This window comes from Euprymna scolopes, chromosome 39, assembly GCF_053919585.1.
Source record: "Euprymna scolopes isolate OS-2025 chromosome 39, ASM5391958v1, whole genome shotgun sequence".
Lineage (NCBI taxonomy): Eukaryota > Metazoa > Mollusca > Cephalopoda > Sepiida > Sepiolidae > Euprymna > Euprymna scolopes.
This window is the reverse complement of record NC_136520.1, coordinates 57,946,222-57,966,970: the sequence shown is the minus strand read 5'-3', so window position 1 is coordinate 57,966,970 and position 20,749 is coordinate 57,946,222. Positions and strand designations below refer to the sequence as shown.

At 33.0% G+C, this 20,749-nt stretch overlaps 1 protein-coding gene across 2 annotated transcripts in view; it reads right to left on the bottom strand.

Moving 5' to 3' along the window:
- LOC145263788 (E3 ubiquitin-protein ligase UBR3-like) overlaps window positions 1–20,749 on the bottom strand; it is a 181,947-nt gene that overhangs the window by 148,460 nt on the left and 12,738 nt on the right. For both annotated transcript variants that reach the window (XM_080120843.1, XM_080120844.1), the window contains exon 2: window positions 9,408–9,621. In XM_080120843.1, coding sequence (XP_079976969.1) covers window positions 9,408–9,621 — 214 coding nt within the window. The remainder of the gene's footprint in view (window positions 1–9,407; window positions 9,622–20,749) is intronic.

The window sequence follows — 20,749 nt, the reverse complement described above, 5'->3', positions numbered from 1 at the left end:
AGGGTCTTCTTTTTTAGTAGGAAGGAGTGGGTTATGTGCGTGTGTGCGAATACAAGACAAAATCACTTCCTCTCTACATGATTTTCTGGCATCTGGTAATCATTCTTCTATTGTGGGTTTGGTCTTGAAAAGTTTGTTTTTTGAACAATTATTCCATTGTTCTTGCCATTTCTTCATAATGGGATTATTTATTTGTTGTTTGTAGTCAGTGTGGAATTTTTATATTGCTTTTATTGAGTTTTAATGCATTTTTGGCAGCTATGTCGGCTTTTTCATTGCCCTGAATTCCAAAATGACTGGAGATCCAGGAGAATTTGATATTTTTGTTTTGTGAAAGAGTGTGTATTTTTTGTAATAGTTTGATGAGTAATGGGTTATTCAAGTTTTTGTTCTTTAAGGATTCGAGTTCCAATAGGGAGTTTGAAAAAATTATTTGTTGTGGGTGAGGTCAGTAATGAGGTCTAGTGCCAGATCTAAAGCTGTGGCTTCAGCACTAAAAATTGAAGCATGGTCTGGTAGTCGCTTCTGTAAGGTAATGTTAGTGGATACGACTCCGCATTCGGTTCTGTTGCTGTCTTTGGAACCATTTGTGTAGATATACTGATGGTTTGGGTATTTTTCCTGAATGATAAGGAGTTTTTCTTGTTAGGTTAGTGGATGAGTTTGATTTTTTTGGAGGTTGTTTAGTTCAAAGATAATTTCAGGCTATTTTAGTAGGCAGGGTGGAAGGCTTAGTTGGTTGACATCATAGATGTTGGTAATTGTGATATCTGCGTCTTCTACTAGTGGTTTTGTACAGAGACCAAAAGGTTTTATAGCTTTTACTTTTTGGTCAAATAGGTTTTGAAAAGTGTGGATTGAAGATGTAGTTATGGGCTGGATTTGTTGGTTGTGATTTTTTCCTATCATAGAGAGAGTAATCTAGTGAGTTTGCAATGCCAGTAGAATTATCTGGGCAAGAGAGAATTTTCGTCAAACATTGCAAGGCTAGTTTGTCGCGTCATATTGATAATGGGGGTTCGTTGGCTTCTGCATAGAGACTATTGATGGGGAAAGTTCGGAAGGCTCCCAGTACAAGCCTGAGACCCTGATGTTGGACAGTATCCAATATCTTTATGTAAGACTTTCTAGTGGCACCGTAAACGGAACTGCCATAATCTAGTTTTGATCACACTAGTGATCTTTAAAACTATAATAGGGTTTGTCTGTCCGCTCCCCAATCTGTGTGGGCAATGGCTCGCATTAGCTGGAGAGTTTTGTTACATTTATTTTAAGGTGTTTGATGTCAGGGATGAATGTAAGTCTTTTATCTAGTATTATCCCTAAGAATTCATGTTCATATACAACAGGAATCTGGGTATCATCTAGTTTTAAAAGAGGATCTGAGTGCAGTTTTCTTAGTTGACAAAAGTGCATACATTTTGTTTTATTAATGGAAAATTTGAAGCCATTCTTAGTTGTCCATTTTTTATTTTGTCAATGCATTGTTGAAGTTGATGCTCAATTAGATGGATATGTCTTGAGCTGTATGCAATTAGGAAACCATCGACATATAGAGAACAATCCATGCCTTGGTTTATGCATCCAACAATGTTGTTAATTTTTAGATTGAATAATGTTACCGACAAAATACTTCCCTGTGGGAATTCAGTTTCCTGTTCTTTGATGTCTGAGAGGCATGTTCCTACACGGACATTGAATAGTCTGTTGTTGATGAAGTTGTTGATGAAGATGGGTAGTCTTCCTTTCACTCCAGCTTCTTTGAGATTTTTCATGATGCCATACCTCTATGTGGTATCGTACGCCTTTTCAAGATCAAAGAAAATAGCAGTCATATGTTTTTTTTTTTTGTATAAATGAATTTCTGATGAAAGTTTCTAATCAAATTAAATGGTCTGTTCTGCTCCAATGTTTTCGGAAGCCACATTTGAAAATAAGTTTTTTTGATTTGTTTCCAGAAACCAAATTAATCTGGTGTTGACCATTCTCTCCATGATCTTACACATGCAGCTTGTTAGAGGTATGGGGCGATAATTGGAAGGGTCAGATGCATCCTTTCCTGGTTTTGGTATAGGAATGACTGTGGCTTGTTTCCATATAGCTGGAAGATTGCCATTTAATCAAATGTCGTTATAAATAGAAAGTAAATACTTTAATGGTTCATCTGGTAGTTGTTTTAGAAATTCATATGTTATCTTATCAGGTCCCTCAGGCGTGGTTTTTTTTTTAATGAATCCTTTAGTTCATGGATGGTAAAAGGTTTGTTGTATTCTTCCACATTATTACTTTTAAAGTTCAGTTTGTTTTTTTCTGATTCCTGTTTAATGATCTGGAATTTTTCATCGTAATTTTTAGACAATGAATTATTTGCAATAGTATCTGCAAGCAGGTTTGCCATGTCCTCTTTTTTAGTTATTTTATTATTGTGTTATACAGAGGTGGTTGGGAGTGGAACTGGTGTTTTTTCCTGATATTTTCTGAATCATATTCCATACAGTTTTGTCTTTGGGGTTATTAATTTTGGACACAAAATTCTTCCATAATTCCCTTTAGGCTTCTTTTATTGTTCGACGTGCTTTAGCTCTGCATATTTTAAAGTTGTTTAAATTCTGAGTAGTTGGTTGATTGTTGAATTTTTTTAATGTAGCACGTCATAGCCTGATAGCCTTTTTACAGTCATTAAACCAGGGATGATTATACTTGGTAAATGATTTTGTTTTAGGAATGCATTCTTCTGCTATTGAGATAATGGTATCTGTAAAGTGAGTGATCGGGTCTTTCTCATGTTTTCTAGGTAGGAGTTTGTGTTTACATAGTAATTTGAATTTATTCCAGTTAGCTCTTTTTAAGGTTCCAGCAAGGAATATTTTTAGGTTATTTCAGGATCAAAGTGTTCCAATGTTATTGGGAAGTGGTCACTTCCACAGGTATCCACATGCACTGTCCAATTTAATATATAAAGATACTAGGATCACTTATAGAGAGGTCAATTACTGAGAATGAGTTTGTAGCAAAGTGAATAAGGTTGGTTTTTGTTGTTATATATGCATAGGTTGTTGTTGTTGTTGATAATATTTTCTATAGTGATTCCTTTTCTGTCTGTGTTTGAGCATCCCCAACTAACATTATGACTATTAAAGTCACCTAATAAGAAGAAGGCGCGAGGGAGTTGGTTGATGAGTTTTTTCTATTTCAGTTTCATCTATGAGGTCGTTTGGAGGCAGGTAGATGGAGCAAATTGTGACCGTTCTATGTAAGGTGGCTGTGATGGCAATTACTTATAAGTTAGTTTGTATATTTATTTGGCTTTGTGCTATGTTTTTGTTAATGAGAATGGATGTTCCTCCAGAAGCTCTATTTGGGTTATTTGTTGTGTGGTTGTATTCAGTGAAGCTATGGAGATTGATACTTTCATATGGTTTTAAAAAGGTTTCTTGTAGGCATATTATTGTGGGGCATAGATCGGATGTTAGTAGAAGTAATTCATTCCGGTTGGCTTTTATACCTCTGCAATACCATTGGATTATTTTGTTGACCATAGTTTAAATTTTATATATTTGATTTCTTTTTGTCTTGAGAATAGGTGTTTGTTTTTTTTTTTTTTTTTTTTTTTTAAATGGGGGTTGGAGGTTCTGTCTTTTATTTCCATTGCTTCCAAGGAGGTTTTAAATTTATTTTCATCTGCAGTTCTTGTATTTGAGTCATTGGACTGTTTCATGTGCGTTTGTGTATTTATGAGCTTTTTATCGTTGATGGACTTGGTTTCTGTTTCCATGGCTTCTGGTTCTTTGTGTTCAATCCATTTATTAGTTTTTATGCTTGATTTATCTCTGGTTTTAGAGGTTGTGCGAGATCGTGGTTTGGTTTTTTGCGGGACTGGTTTTCTTCAAGAAATTTTTCCCATTTATTGTTCTTGTCTGTTCGGATGTTTTTGTAGAGTCTTTGTTTTTTTGCTTGTTGTTATCTGTTTTTATATTAGAACTCTTGTGGGGGATTGAAGGACTCTATTGTTGGTATTCTGCTCCTCAGAGTTCTTGATCTCCAATGTCTTGAAGCTATTAGAGAGGGGAATTTGTGGGTTTATTTGTAGTTTTTGTTTAGTTAGGTCTGGTTTGTTTTTGTTTTTAGATTTGTTTCGTGTTGTAGTAGGCATTATTTAATTCATGTTGATTTCTTTTAGGGTCTTTTTTTTTAGGATTTCAATTAGATCTTTGAGTTCCGTTATTAATTTGTTGAAGGAATCTTGGTAGTTTGTTTGGTTTGATTTTTGGGTGGTTTCTGCATAGGTGTTTTTTTTTTGGAGGGAGTTTACAATTTTCCTGGCCTCTGGGAAGGAGATGTTTTCCTTGTATTTCACTTTCACAATTTCTTTCTCTTTTTTAAAAATCTTGCAAGTTTTAGAATAGGCTGGGTGGTTTTCACGGCAGTTTGGACATTTTATTCTGTTTGTGCATTCGTCCTCTGTATAACTTGGTTCCTTGCTGATACATTTTCCACATGTTCTGTACCCTCTAATAAGTTTCTTTATGATGCCCAAGTTTGTGGCACTTAAAGCATCTTACAGGGGCTGGAATATAAGGTTCAACTTTTCCAATTATGTATCCGATTTTAATTTTCTGCGAGATTGTGGGGGGTATTAAAAGTCAGTATGTATGTATTTGTGGGTATGGTTTGGCCATTTCTTTTAATATTAATTCAAGTGTGGTCAATTACCCCTTGTTTTTGTTAAAGCCGTTTTGATTTTGTCAGATGTTGCCAAGGTTAGTTCCTGGCTTCTTACGATGCCTTTTGACGCATTTAATTTTTCATGGACGAATACCCTACATTGACAGGTGTGAAAGTTTTTCATTTTTCAGAGATTTGGAGCATATTTATAACTATCTATTTCGATCAGAAATTGACATTTTTCATTTTTTTTACCGTTGGGATGCATATTTCACTGTGAAGTAACTTTTTTGATTAGGAATGGCGATAGTTCACCAATTTTTTTTTCCTTCTAGGATTTCTATGACTAGGAATCTTGGCAAATTTTCCTTTTCTATAAATTCTGGAAAACTGTTTTCCTCTCATATGGATTCTAGTTCAATGTCTGAATTGGATACATCAGATAAATCGGAGTATGTTCTTTTATTTTTAGCTTTATTGATTAATTTTCTGGGGTTTTTAAGTGGTTTTCCAATTTCCATATATATTTAGTTATTTTATCTTTTTTGCTCCCCACCCTTTGCAGAGCCCAAATGTGGGAGATGCTAGGGGGGGGGGACCCACTCGCCCTTTCATCTCAATGATACAAAAAAGATATACTCAATCGGTTGAGTTTGTGCTATCGCTTCCTGATTCCGCCTTTAGTTTCATTTTCTCAGTTTAATAGAAACATCGGGTAGGGAACAGTTGTGTGATTTTATCTCAGCAACTGACTGACCCTTGCCACCGCCTTCTAACACTTTTACTACAAACACAAACCAAGTAAGAAGATATTATATTATCTTTAGCCTTTTTTTTTGTGGGGAGGAGATGTTGTAATCGACATTCACCAGTGTAAGTGTTAGGGCTTGGCATAACCAGCCGATTGATCGGATCAGGCTTCTTCGACCTCCCGTCTAGTTGAGGTAAGGGCTGAAGTGGTGTGTTGCAAGGTCACAACTCCCCCCCCAGGTCATGGACTGCTCAACTACCAGGATCCCATCCCAAGACATTACGGGTTGCAACCTATGGCCAACAGGTAGCCCATTGAGGGACTTTTACCCTCTGCAGTGGGGCAGTCGGCATATTTTTATGCCCCACTGACGGAGCCTATTAACATCTGGTCAATTGAAAAAAAAAGAAAAAAAAAAAACTTTATGCTTCAAGTTGTTTATTTCTTTGAATATTTTATTCATGGATTTTAATTTGGTTGTTTTTAATTACTTCCTTCATTAGTCATAAAGCTTGGTTTGGTGTTCTTGTACTGGATTTTTTTTCATTCTCAGCCCTGCAGAGCATGAATGAGTTTTGCAAAGGGGAAGGAGTATAGTATTATTGGTTGGTATGTTTTAAGTTAGAAAGCCAGTTGGGAAGGTAGGGGTGTAGGAAAAAAGGGGGGGAAAGGGGGCTGTTTTTGTATCAGGCTTTGCAGAACATGACTTAGTTGTGCAAATAATTAAAAGGAAAAACAAAAACAAAGTTGTTAATGTAGGTGCATTTGTGTCGGAGTCATCTTCCGACAGCCTGATCTGATTGCACCTGTATTTATTTGAACCTGAAATCATAAAAATTGGTCATTTATCGCAAAAAATGTACAGCAATCACTTACTGAATTTTCAAGAGTCTACAACAATTTTAAATGCCTGTATAAAAACGTCTGGAAACTTATTGAAGGCATGTCGTAATTATTGCTAAAAATAACAAAAAAATGAACATAACTTTAAAAGAAATAAACTAGCATGTAATTACAGTCTGGGCTTGTTAGCATCTGACCAAACTATGGCTGTGGGATCAAATCCCGGTTTCGTCAGCTGTGCTAATAATAAGTTATAGATACAGCAAAACATGTGTCCATGGGTAATTATTTTATGTATAACAAATAAGTGTGGGTGTATGCGTGTGTGTGTATATATATATATATATATATATATATAAAGCAAAAGGTAGTATGATTTGTGGAAAAATAATTTTAGTGTAAGAAATGTTTTATCACAAATATAATATTCGACCTGATGTTTGCATCCATGTTCTTTTTCGTTAAGCCATCAATAAATGGTTGATGACAATTTGAGAACTCACAATGGAAATGCAAATTAAAAAAAAAAAAATTTTCCACATAGCATTGCCCACAAAGGAATTGTAAAAAAAAACAAAAAAACAAACAAAAAAGAACAAGTAAAGCATGCATGGTCCCCCACCCCCCGTGAGTGCACAATGAACGAGGCATAAAAAAAAAAAAAATGACTAAGTTCAGCATTTAGTCCCCAGAGGATGTCAAATCCTGGTGAAAATGAACAAACGGTGCAGTTTTAGGCTTTAACATATGTAAATTTGAGTTCTGCACCATCCAAAAAAAAAAAAAAAAAAGAAATGACTAAGTCCATCATTTGCTCCTCACCCCCTCCATTTAGCCCCAAAAGTCCCCAAGGCCTTAAAATATTTAAATCTGAGTTCAGCACCATGCAAAACTGCTAGATAGACATACACTGAAAATTTTGGACAAATATGTTAAAATGGTCACAAAAATGGAGTGTTTTTATTAACCCTAAAAGAGCCCCTGAAACACACCCAAGAGTTATCGTGAAGTATAGACAAACAAAATTATACAGAAATCAGTTAGTTGCAACTTTTCAGAAAGTTTTATAAAAATCCAAGACATCAATTTTTTTTTTAATAACACAAAAGTGTCAATTTTAGCCATTTTAACCCGAAAGGGGCGGGGGGGGGGACAGTTATTGAGAAAAGTGTGTGCAGACAGACAAACAGACAAGGTTGAATTTACAGGTGCATCCTCCTTTTTTCGGGGACCAAAAATAAATAAAAAAAAAATAGAATAAAACACATTTGGACGTCGGATTATTACAAAAGAAAACTCTTCAAACCAGTAACTTGAAAAAACTTACTAAAAATTCTAAGTAAACTTTTCTTCTTTGCTATAACCAAACTAGTAACTCGAGAATATGTTCAAAAAGTTGCGAGTAAAATTTTCTTCCTTGTTGTTATAGCCAAAGCATTTTATTGTATTGACCACACACACACAAATTACTGAACTATAAAAAGAAAATTTTTCTTATAGTGAGAAAAAAATGTTATGGAGAAGAATTCCCCCCACCCCAGATTTGTGAAAAAAAAAAAAAAAAAAAAAAAAAAAAATTTGGTTAAGACTTATGGAAGTCACATTAAATAGATTTTATACCCGTTAATTAAATTTTTAAAATACTATTAAATATCACTCCCGTATCCAATCGAGTAGTTTTATTAGAAAACCATTTTTTTTTTTTTTTTACATGGGAGTCATAACTTATCCAGGCCCAGAGGTCATTTGAAGATAAGGGTTAAAGAGTGTACAGTAGTCAATGGGACAATATAGTAGGAATCGTTAGTAGTGGAAATTTGGTAAATTGGATTATTTAAGGGGAACGGCTCAATCAAGAACTTGTTTACGTTGGACTTGAAGACGATCATATTGTAATCAGCTGGAAAGTAGTCAAACGAAAGACAGTTCCGCAGGTGTTGCAGTTGGAAATTTTGACATAGAAAACTGCTGCAAATAACTAGTTTGAATGTTAGGTCATACGACATTAGGAAAATCTATCAAAACTTAAAAACTTGTCTATAGATTACAAGTGCATACGTTTACCTGTGCTTATTTCGGAAAAATTTTGTTGTTCTCCTAAATTACATTTTTGCTCTGAAAGACTGGCATATTTGAAGACATTATGGAAAACTTAAAGGCACTTTTCATCGGAATGATGAACGCACGGCTTGATCAGCAATAGAAGATGGAGGAATGTATGCTGTGGCAACAACAAATGTTGGAAGAACAAGTGAAGCATGCATGGTCCCCCGTTATTGCACAGTGAACGAGGCATAAAAAAAAATGACTACGTTCAGCATTGCCCCCCCCCCCTCCCATTGAGCCCCAAAAGTCTTCAGGGGATGTCAAATCCTGGTGAAAATGAACAAACGGTGCTTTTTTTTAGGCCTTAACATATGTAAATTTGAGTTCTTCACCATGAAGAAGAAGAAGAAAAAAAAAAAAGAAATAATGGCACCCAAATACTTTTTTTTTTTTTTACTTTTGAAATCAAGACTAATATCATATTTAAACATATTTTATTTTTTTGAAAATATGTCATAGTCAGCATCCTAAATAAAACAGTTCAACTGCAACTAGACTGATTTGGACCTCTCAATCACACACAGAATTAAAAAAACAAAAAACAGCTCATGCAGTAACAGGAGACAGAACCAAATTTGAAGACCGATTAACCCATAACACTAACATAACAAGTTTTTGTCCATAAATCTCTGAAAACTTACTTGGAACCGATTGGATGGAACTGTTTAATTTGTAGGACCAACCAATAAATAATTTTTTTCCAAGATAGACTTAAGCAATGCTTATTTTCAGATCCTTGTTGAGAAGGAGTGCACAAAACTTTCATGTATCATATACCTACACGGGGATATACAAGTTTGATAGATTAGCATTCGGAGTTACGGTTGCACGTGCTATATTCCATTGTCTATAGAATATGTCGACACAAGATTGCTTCTCTGAGGGCTACAACATGGTCCTCCTCAAATATAACTTCAACAAACACTTGTCATTACCCATCCTCTAACATTATTTCGCCTTGTAGTCCCCGAATGGTTCTTAGCCTTCAGAAGTCAGCAGTTAAAAAGCAAAAAGCCAGGTGTTAAAAAAACGGAACACTTACCCAGTGGGATCAAGAACACTGGAATCTCCACAGTCGCAGGCACCCCCGGCCTTACTGCGGAACATGTTGTAGTCATGACCTTCATGGTTTCCTTCTTGAAAACACTTTGAACACAAAGACATGCATGGAGTGATGCCGCATGTTCTGCATCTGTACGCAACAAAGTTGGCCGTCCATACTAATCCACATGTTGTTGCATTGTCATATTGACGAACTAAAAAACAAAAAAAAAAAAAAAAATGGAAAAAAAAAAGGTGTTAAGCGGCATTTCATAAACAAATTATTTAAAATCAAAAAAAATTTTTTTTTAAAAATGGAAAAAAAAATGAAAAAAATGGAAAAAAAAAAAAGGTGTTAAGCTGCCTTTCATAAAAACAATTTAAGAAAAAAAAAAAAAGAAAAAAAAAAGACTAATGGTGGTTTATGGATGACTCCTATCGGGGCCCAAAATCTACGATCTTTAGAATTGCGCTTGAGTTGCAGATGCTGTTGAAGAAAGTGAAAAATCATCAAATCTGATCGGCAGAGATTTAAGACGTTCTAAACAAATTGATGAGAACTGATTAAACTCACTGCAGGTGAAAACCGAGACAATTTTTGGATTGCTGAAGAGTTGCATATATGAAAAATTCATGGTTTATACGATTAGTAAATTATGAAAATATATGTTTAAAAAAATTAACATTAACTTTGCTTCATGCTAGTCATGGCATAGTAGATTTCCTCTCCTCTAAAATTAAAAATGGTCTTGAACCTTTTTTAATTTTTAAATTTTCTTGCCTGATGAGATCTATTATGATTGAAACAGTCTGCACATCGTAACAAGGTATGATTGTATTTACATAAAGAATAATGAAAACTATAGTTTGCTCTCTTTGATTGAGCACTATCAATGTACGTGTTAGAATTCAATAATTCTTAATTTTTGGATATCTTTCTACCTGGAATATATATATATATATATATATATATATATATAAAATTTAAAGGAGATTAGAATAATAGTCTAAAGAGCAGAGTGTATTTTAATGTAATAGTAAAATTACTAGTTTAATTAAAATACAGGGAAAGAAAAAGTGCTCGTTGTAATTTAGATATATAATAAGCTCGATAGGTAAATATCCTAGAGCTAATTTAATATTTAGTAATGTGATTGATAATTTAAAAATCAAATTATAATTAAATTAAAAATCTGTTTCATAAGAAGGAACAACAACAAAATCAATAATTTGTACGATCGTTTCGGAAAACAGTGTTTTTATTGTGGTAGACATCAAGTTACAGACAATAATTTTTACATATAGTGTTTTTAACAAACAAAGTTTCCTCATCAGCAAATATTGGGAAGGGTTTTTATTATATGTAAAAGACACCATAAATAAACCTAGCATTAAAAGTAAGGCAGATGCATCTGGAAAAAATTAAAATAAAGGTATGGATTTAAACTTGATAAGAAAATTAATATGGGTTAAAGATAGAAATAAAATAGAGTAAAATTATAAATATAAATTTGGTTTAAGTACAATATTATAATAGTATTTTTCGATAAAAAAATATGATAGAAACAAACTGCATTGAAAATAAACCTATTAAGAGCGTAATAACATATAATATGGGAATGTCTTCCCGTATACGAGTTAAGAAAAATGAACAAGAGACAAAAAAAGATAAAACCAAACTACAAATATTAGATAATAATACAAATAAACAACAAACCAAAACCCGTAAATGTAAGAATAGACATAAGGAGACCCTATGGTTCAACCCTCCATATTCCAAAAACCTAGAAACAAACTTAGCCAGAGAATTTTTTAAAATATTAGATAGGAACTTTAAAGCCCCCCCCTAGATATAATAAAATTTTCAAAGTCTCTTACTCTACTATGCCTAACCTTCATCAAAAAATAATTAGTTCCAATAGTCAAAAAAATTAATAAGCTACAAAATACAATTATACAAAATATAGCAGACTGTAACTGTAGAAGAAAAAATAAATTTCCCTACAAGGTTCATGTAAAATAAAAAATGTAATCTATAGCTGCACAGTATCAAAAAACCCAAATCTACATGAATCTATTAACAGCCATAACTCAACCACCAGATTAAATAATGACACCAACTTTAACCAATCTACCAATCAATTACAAACCAACCCACCATATAATAATCCAGCACCAGACCTAACGAAAAATAATCACAATAAACAAGAGGCAATATATTTTGGTTCCACATCTGGCCTAATAAAACATAGAATTTCAACGCACAAATATTCTTTTAAAAATAACTCTCTGTCAAACCAAACTACTCTATCCAAGAATATTTGGCAACTTAAGAATAACAATATTTCTTTCAAGTTGAAATGGCAAGTAATTGAATCTTGCAAACCATATAAACCAGGAGATAAATTCTGTGCACTATGTACAAAAGAGACCCTAAAAATTTTGAAATATGAAGATATAAAAAATACAACCACCCTATTAAATTCAAGAGAGAGAAACTAATCTTCACATGCAGTCATAAACGTTGGTTTAAATTTAATAAATATAAACCACCTTAAATCATTAAAAATTACTTATTAATAAAAATCGATTATAATATTTTTTTTATTATTCTGTAATAAATTAAGTTAGACTAATTATCTCCCTTGCATTCTTTAATTAAAAAATATGACTAATTATCCCCCTTGCATTATTTAATTATACAAATAACATTATCCTCCCCTTTCTTTAAAATTTTAAATCTTTGCGTTCTTTAATCAAAAGTATGCTAACGGATATAAAATATTCCACAAGCGTTCCTTTCGAAAATTTATCATTTCATAAGCTGAAAAGCTATAACAAGCATCTATACGAGTACTTTGACCATAGTTCCTGATTTCAAAAGGCGAAAAATTAAAAGGTAAATATTTGTATGTATATATATATATATGTGTATGTGTGTATACATATATGTATATATATATGTGTATGTGTCTATGAGTTTTATCGAAAAATACTATTATAATATTGTACTTAAACCAAATTTATATTTATAATTTTACTCTATTTTATTTCTATCTTTAACCCATATTAATTTTCTTATCAAGTTAAATCCATACCTTTATTTTAATTTTTTCCAGATACATCTGCCTTACTTTTAATGCTAGGTTTATTTATGGTGTCTTTTACATATAATAAAAACCCTTCCCAATATTTGCTGATGAGGAAACTTTGTTTGTTAAAAACACTATATGTAAAAATTATTGTCTGTAACTTGATGTCTACCACAATAAAAACACTGTTTTCCGAAACGATCGTACAAATTATTGATTTTGTTGTTGTTCCTTCTTATGAAACAGATTTTTAATTTAATTATAATTTGATTTTTAAATTATCAATCACATTACTATATATATATATATATATATATATATATATATACACACACACACACGTAAAAAAGATAGATTGGGTTAAAAGTTTAGTGTAAGCAAAAATCCAGGGTTTGGTAAGTTTCAATGTAGCCGGTTCGGCATCAAAATAGTGTTTGTTGTTATAGTCAAAGTGTTTTTTTTTATATTTTTATAATTAATTCAGTAAATGGAGATATTTTTTTTCTTTGAATAAATTTGAAATAAAAATTATTAAAAGAAAAAAAATTAATTTAATAAAAAAAAATGAATAACCATGTTTATTTAAAAGACAACAAAAACAAACACTCAGTCATCAACAAGATTTTACGTTTTTATTGTTTTCCTTAATAAAAAAGAAGAAAAAAAAAACTTTAAACTATTAAGTTTTTGATCCTTTCAACATTATAAAATAATTAACCAAAAAGAGTTCTGCAAAAGACGTGATTTTTCCTTAAAAACAGTTAAATTAATATAAGCATTAAAAAGTTTGAACAGTATTTATTTAAAATCACACAAAAACAGTCAACATTCAATTATCAACAAGGAGACTATATTTTCATATTTTTCTTGATAAAAAAAAACAACTTAAAAACAAGGTATTTATGCGCTTATGTTACAGAGCTGAAACAATAACATTTAGAAAGCCATTCTTAACATGGGAAGGAGAGAATGTTTTGTAACTACTCTGTACTTTCACCTAACAATTTAATAAAGATATTGTGAAACTTCAATTTAACTTGAAAATACTATTTATAATATAGCATGGTAACATAAGTGCATCAGTACCTTATTTTGGAGTTGATTTTCAATTAAGAAAAATATGAAAATATAATTTCATTGTTGACAACCGAGTATTGTCGGTTTTTGTGCTGTGTTTTAAACAAGCGCGGTTATTTTTTGTGTTCATGCACTTATGTCATTGTGCTATTTTTAAAATAGTATTTTCAAGTTAAACTGAAGTTTCACAATATCTTTTTGTTAGGTAAAAGTACAGAATAGTTACAAAAGATCCTCCCCTCTCCATGTTAAAGACTAGCTTTCTAAATAACGCTATTGTTTCAGCACGGTAACATAACTGCATAAAGTACCAAAAAAACTTTAAAATATTTCAAGTTTTGAATCCTTAAAAAAATTAATTAGAAAATAATTAACCAAAAAGTTTTGCAAAAACAAGATTTTTCTTAAAAAAAAACACTCAAAGTGATATATTTTCATATTATTTAAAAAAAAAAAAAAAAAAAAGTTATAAAATCTTTATAAAAAGACGGACGTAGTCAACACTGTATTGTCTCTCCAATAAATCGACCATGACGTCAAAACGTCCCACTCCCAATAATCCAAATTGTAGAAAGTCCGTCTGCAAACTTGAGGAAAATCCGATTATATAGATCAGACATGTCCGCTTCCTACACCACACATTTTTGCTATCTAACCCAACTCATCTTTCTTCGGATTTCATTTTCTTATGGTTTCCACATGTAATATCTTTTTTTGGTTTATCTATATATCTATAAAAGTGAACGTGTCTGTGTGCGTGTGTACATTTCTCTACGTAATAACTCTGTCAATTTTAAGTCTATAGATTTTAAATTGGATATACAGGGTACCGAGATTTGGGGAAATCTTTGGAATCCGTTTTTGGCCGGAAATTTGGCTGTTAAGGGGGTCAAAGTTCAACGATTTGATCCTTGAGAACTCTACCAAACTCCTCCGATAATTTTGGGTCTAAACACTTGAAATTTTAGATATAGGTTCCTTGGACATGGATCAAACTTAATAACTTGATTTGAGCCCAAAACAATAAATGTTAAGGAGTAATAATAAGGGGTCAAAGTTAAAAAAAAAAAAATTGACCGCCCTTTTTTTTTTTTTTTTTTTTTTGCTCAACATACACCTCAAAACACCCGGGCAATGCTGGGCTGAAATGCTAGTATATCTATATTATTTAAAAGAAAAAAAAAAAAAAAATCCCACATTTTACAGTTTACAACTTATATGCTGACCAGCAAAATTGTAGCCAACCTATTTCTGTTTATTTAGCTAACTATTTTTCCTCTGAGGCTAAGTGCCATTCTTTGAAACCCTATGGAGTGATAGAGAGAACCGATTTTACGAGAAACAGGAAGAGCAATGGATTTATGCATGCACTCCAAGAAAGATTTAATGAGAAAGAAAGATCACGAAGCTGATTTTTCATTATGAACAGAGCCATCAAATAGAATCTCAGGAAAAAAAGGGATATGCCTACAATTGAAAGACAATGGCCGAGTCTTAACAGGATTAAACGAAACAAGACAATCTATAGAACGAGCTGGGGGAAAAAAAAAAAAAAAAAAAAAAAAATTTTAGAAAGAGGCTTAGCCTCCCCACCCCTCGAAGATATTAAGTACCTTACTCCTTTATAAAGTCTTCTGTTTTCCTGCTTTCCAGCTGACTACAATATGGTTGTCTTCAAGTCCAATGTAAACAAGTTCTTGAGCCGTTCCACTCAAGTTAACAAATTTACAGAATTTCCATTACTAATGATTACTATACTGTCCAATTGACTACTGTACACTCTTAACCCTTATCCTCGAGTGGTCTCTAGCCTTGATAAGTTGTTATGCCGATGTAAAAAAAAAAAAAAAACAGTTCACCCACATGCCTTGCTCGATAGAAGTGGTAATATCAATTTCCAATGGAAAATTTCGAAATCTGGAGATAAGTTTTTTTTTTTTTTTCCATTAAACAAGTAAAACTTGTTACCTTTTGTTTTTTTTTTTAATCCATCTTGTGTATTTGTTCCTTTTTTTTGTGGACTGTTATCCTCAATTTTTTTTTTTGCAAAAGAGTCACCACTTATTAAAGCTCAAAAGCCACTCGAGGATAAGGGTTAATGAACGTAAGGTGGTAGTGTAGTAATCGTAATCACTATTCGCGTAAATTGGGTAGAATTTGATTATTTATGGGGACGGCTGAACGATCACTCGTTTACACTGGATTTTGAAGACTGCTATGTAGTCAACTGGGAAGCAGGCCAATGGTACAGTGTTCCAAAGGCGAGCAGTTCTGAGGGGGGGGGGAAGCTTTGTTCATGAAATCTGCATTTAGATTTAGGCACAGAGAGTGGGGGAAATCATATATAGTGGCTCTAGCTAGTCGGGTGTTTTTTTTTTGTGAAAGTTTGACAAGGAGGGACCATAGATTGGTGTTCAGCTGGGCACTTGCCATGAAAATAATGATAGAGCAGAGAAAGGCTTGCAACATCTCTTCTGTGAGAAAAGGGCATCACCTACTAGGATGTACTTGGCTCTTATACGGGTAGAGGATTGCATAGGCAGTGAGATGGTCACCATGTTTCGGCTAACTCATCCTCTGGCCTTCTTCAAATGATTAACCATGACGGGATAGGAATGCCAAGTCCTGTAATTGTATTCCCAGTAATTACTGCCTTCCATAGTTGTTGTTGCCTTACTACATTTTAGCAAACTAATCCTCTGGCCTACTTGGGTAGGATTGAAACCGTCATCTTCAGACAATGCTCACCTAGAACCATAGAGACTCAGTGCCTCTATCCACTGCACTAAATGGACAACTCAATGGGAATTTATTTATATTAGACTTGAAGACAACCATGTTATAGTCAGTCGGGAAGCAGACAAACCCATCTTAAGTTATATACATGCTGATTGGAAAGTAACACCCTTTTATCAAATGCTTGCAATTTATTGCATAGACGAGATGTTGCACCCCTCTGCCAATTCTACAAATACTTTAATGGTGAATGCTCTGACAAACTGCAAACACTTGTACCTCCCCGATGTAACTACCCCCAACAAACCCGACAAGCTACTAAGTTTCATCCCTTTACAGTAGTGATCCCTAGGTGCAAGAAAGCCTTTTACTCCAATAGTTTCTTCCCCAGAACTGCGGGTCTTTGGAACTCCCTTCCGGGATTCTGCTTTCCCAACTGCACTGATATGCAGAAGTTCAAGTATAATGTTAACAAACATCTTTCTACTCATTTCCCTTCATAATGACCCTGCTAATTAAGTCCCTGACAGTAGCCCCCTGCTTCAAAGTGGCACTGTGCCTTGTTTGGGGTGAAAATTGAATTTAAAAAAAAAAAAAAAAAATTACTGAAATATAATTCTTAAAAAGAAATGAATATAAGAGTGTAAAGAATGAGGTTTTATTTAGAAGTCAATATGGGTATTGGTGGAAGCCAGAAAAAAGAAAAGAACAAATATAAAGAATATAATGACAGTGCTTGTTCACATTGGAGATCTTTTAAACTAATGCATTTCAGGTGAAAACATTATTACGTACTTACATGTAATGGCGAAATTAGTATAAATTCTAAAAATTACAAAAAAAAAAAAAAAAAAAAAAAAGAAAAAAAAAATTATCCGGCAGATAATGTGCAGGGTTTATTTTTAACAACAAAAAAAAAATAATAAAATAAAAAAAAAATAAAATCATCCACAATTATATTCTGTTTAAAAATAATGGATCCAGAATTTGTCAATTTAAATCAAGGGTTATCTTCCTCGTTTGTCATACTGAATTGGTCACACAACTCTTCCACATTAAAAAAAAAAGAAAGAAAAAAAAAGAAAAAACGTACAATTGAACACGATAAATTCTATTTTTACTTGTAATTATTTTTCTACTGGATCATTTTTTTGTAATTTTTAAAAAATCTATACTAATTTCAACATGACACATAAGTATATAGTAATGTTTTCACCTGAAATGCATTGCTTCAAGAGATCAATGATGAAAACAAGCACCATGATAACTAGCTATAGCCCGAAGTTAAGTGTGACATAAATAAAACGCAAAATGAGATCAACTTGATATAATAACCTACTTGGTCAGTCAGGAAGATTCGGATGGGAGCGCGTGGGAAAGAACAACCATGAATAATATATACAAACTGGTTTTGTTTGGGAGAGGGGGGTATTTTTCTTTATTTCAATGTTTTGCAACCAGTAACTTCCTCGATGAATTTAGTGCAAAAAAAAAAAAAAAAAAAAAAATACACAAACAACGACAGGCAAGGCACCCACTCCATATTCACCAGGAATTAAGGTGAGAACTTAAATAGCACAAATCCAAGCAGATTATAGATTAGACAGTAAACGCACATATTAACCTATTCGAGTGTGGCCTACATAAATATAAGGCTGTTCCACTACACTAACATAATTTGCTGACGTCGCAGAATAAAGTACAATGGCCACGATCAGGTGATAGACATCGATTGCAAGGATAGTCATTTTCCGGTCCAATTCTCAAAGAAATTGCTGAGGGACTTATAAAACTGATCCAAAAGGGATTATATTTTATTTGCTGAAAAATAAAAAATCATTTTATATTTGGACATATGCAATTGAATAAGATCATTTTTTGTGGAGAAAATACTATAGTGAAGTTTTATTTATTTATTTATTTATTTTTTTTTAGGTGTATTTAATTATTAATTGTAAAATAATTCTCATAACTAATCCAAAAGTGATTGTACAGTAGAACCCCGGGATACGGTGGCCCTGGGATACAGTTTTTTCAGGTTACCATGTGGAATACAATGTTTTTCCGGTCCCTAATTATGGTATTTGTCCCACCTTATGGCGTTCTTTATAATGTTATTTGATTATATACATGTGTATTATATACTGTACTGTATTTTGTTACTAATTTTTTATATGTACTGTATAAAATTTTGATTATGCCCCGCCATATGGAGATTTCATTTTACGATCCCGACCCCAGAATGGATTAATGCTGTATCTCGGGGTTCTATTGTATCTTATTTTCCGAAAAATAAAAAATCATTTCACATTTCTCATATTGAGCGTTATTTTCACAACGTTTCGGTCAATGTACTACTCTAGTAGGAATTTAAGGTTTAAGGCCCCTAAAATTCATACTACAATTGTCCGCAATGACCCGTGCTTAGTGGATAAGGTACTTGGTAAAATTCAGTTGTGACACTTTTCTGGAGATTAAAGATTCAATCCTCAGAACAGACGATACTAAGAATACAACTGTGAATTATTTAAGACTTCTACCCGGTCATGAGGGGAGCATGATAGAGCATGCTACCCCCACGGATTAATAAATGGATCTTGTTTGAAATTAAATCTCACCAACGCTTTACTAGAATAGAAGAACAAACAAATCCAGGCAGGTGATAGATTAGACAGCAAACGCACATATTAACCTATTCGAGTGTGGCATACGTAAATAGAAGGCCGTTCCACTAACCTCATGTAGTTTACTAACATCGCAGAATAAAGTAAAATGATTATGATTAGATGATAGACAACGATTACAAGGATAGTCATTTTCCGTTCCAATTCTCATAGAAATTGCTGAGGAATTTATAAAACTGGTCCAAAAGGGAGTGTATTATATTTTCAGAAAGATTAAAAAAAAAAAAAAATCATTTTACATTCGGACATATGCAATTAAAAAGAGACTTTTTTGCATAGAAAATACTACAGTGAAGTTTTATTTATTTATCATTTAAGTGTATTCAATTATTAATTTTTAAATAATTCTCGTAATAGTTGTCTATCGCCTAACCGTGGTCATTGTATTTTATTTTGTGATGTCAGTAGGTTACACGACTTTAATGAATTGGCCTTCTACTTATGTAGGCCACGCTCAGCTAGGTTAATATACGTGTTTACCTAACATTATTATTTCAGCATGGTTAGATGATAGCTATTATGAGGATAGTTATTTTCTGTTTCAGTTCTCAAAGAAATTGTCGAGGGATTTATAAACCTGGCCCAAAAGTGACTGCATTTTCTTTTCCGAAAGATAAAAAAATTATTTTACACTAGCGCCCAGCTTTTCCCGGGCATAAAACATGCTTAAATACGATATTTTAATTTGTCCGGATTTTGTATATATTATTATAGAGTCGTGATTTCAAAAGTAAAAAAAAGTATTTGGGTGCTATCAGCTAGAATCGAAACCAAAATTGTAGCATTCAAAGCTGGTGACGTTACCACTGTACAAACGTGAAACGCATATATAAACTGATGAAAAATTAAAAATAAACTAAGATGAATGTACAAAATGTTTAACGATTTTTTCCATTTTTGACCCCTTAAAAACAATTTTAACTGGTTAAAGACCCATAAAAGAACGGCCTGTAATAATCCAATCATTTGGGGCTCATAGAGCTGCTCTGCAACTTTAAGTTTCGGAGGAGATAGAGTTTGAAAATATGGAGACCGACAGACTGACATATAGCCGTTTATATATTAGATTTGAACATTTGAAACAAGGGGTATCTTTTGCCAGGAAAATACAATAGTGAGATATATTTTTTCAATTGTATTTAATTTTAAAATAAGCCTGTTAAGTTATGAGACATTGTGTTGAACAAAGACGGCGGCGTAGTTCAGATCAGTAACCAAGATGGCGGCATAGTTCAGATCAGTAACCAAGATGGCGGCATAGTTCAAATCAGTAACCAAGATGGCGGCCAAGAATTAAATGCGGTCCGTGACGTAGTAAACGGCGAATTGATTGAATCCAAAATTTGACAATTTTTATAATAATTTTTTAACGTTTTCATTGGTTGTTTAGCACAGCCGTTGGTTATAAAAATGATTGGCGAATCCATTCGTCTCATACCCCCATTAGGAGTCAAAAACATTTTACATAGCAGTCATCTACCACCTAACCATGGATCATAATTTATTGAATAAAAGAATTATTTTAGAAGCTAATCATAAGAGCAAGGGACATTTAGAGGGAGGGGTTGTTGCTACTTGGACGTAGATTTAATGCTAGGCTAAATGTAGTTTTAGTGTTCCTACCTTCCTAAAAACTGGGATTTTGCATCCGCATAAATGGTGGGATCCTTCTATCAATCCAGTAGATATCTCACTGCTGATGTAATTTCCTATCTATATAAGAGCCAAGTACGTCCAAGGATGAAGTACTGTTG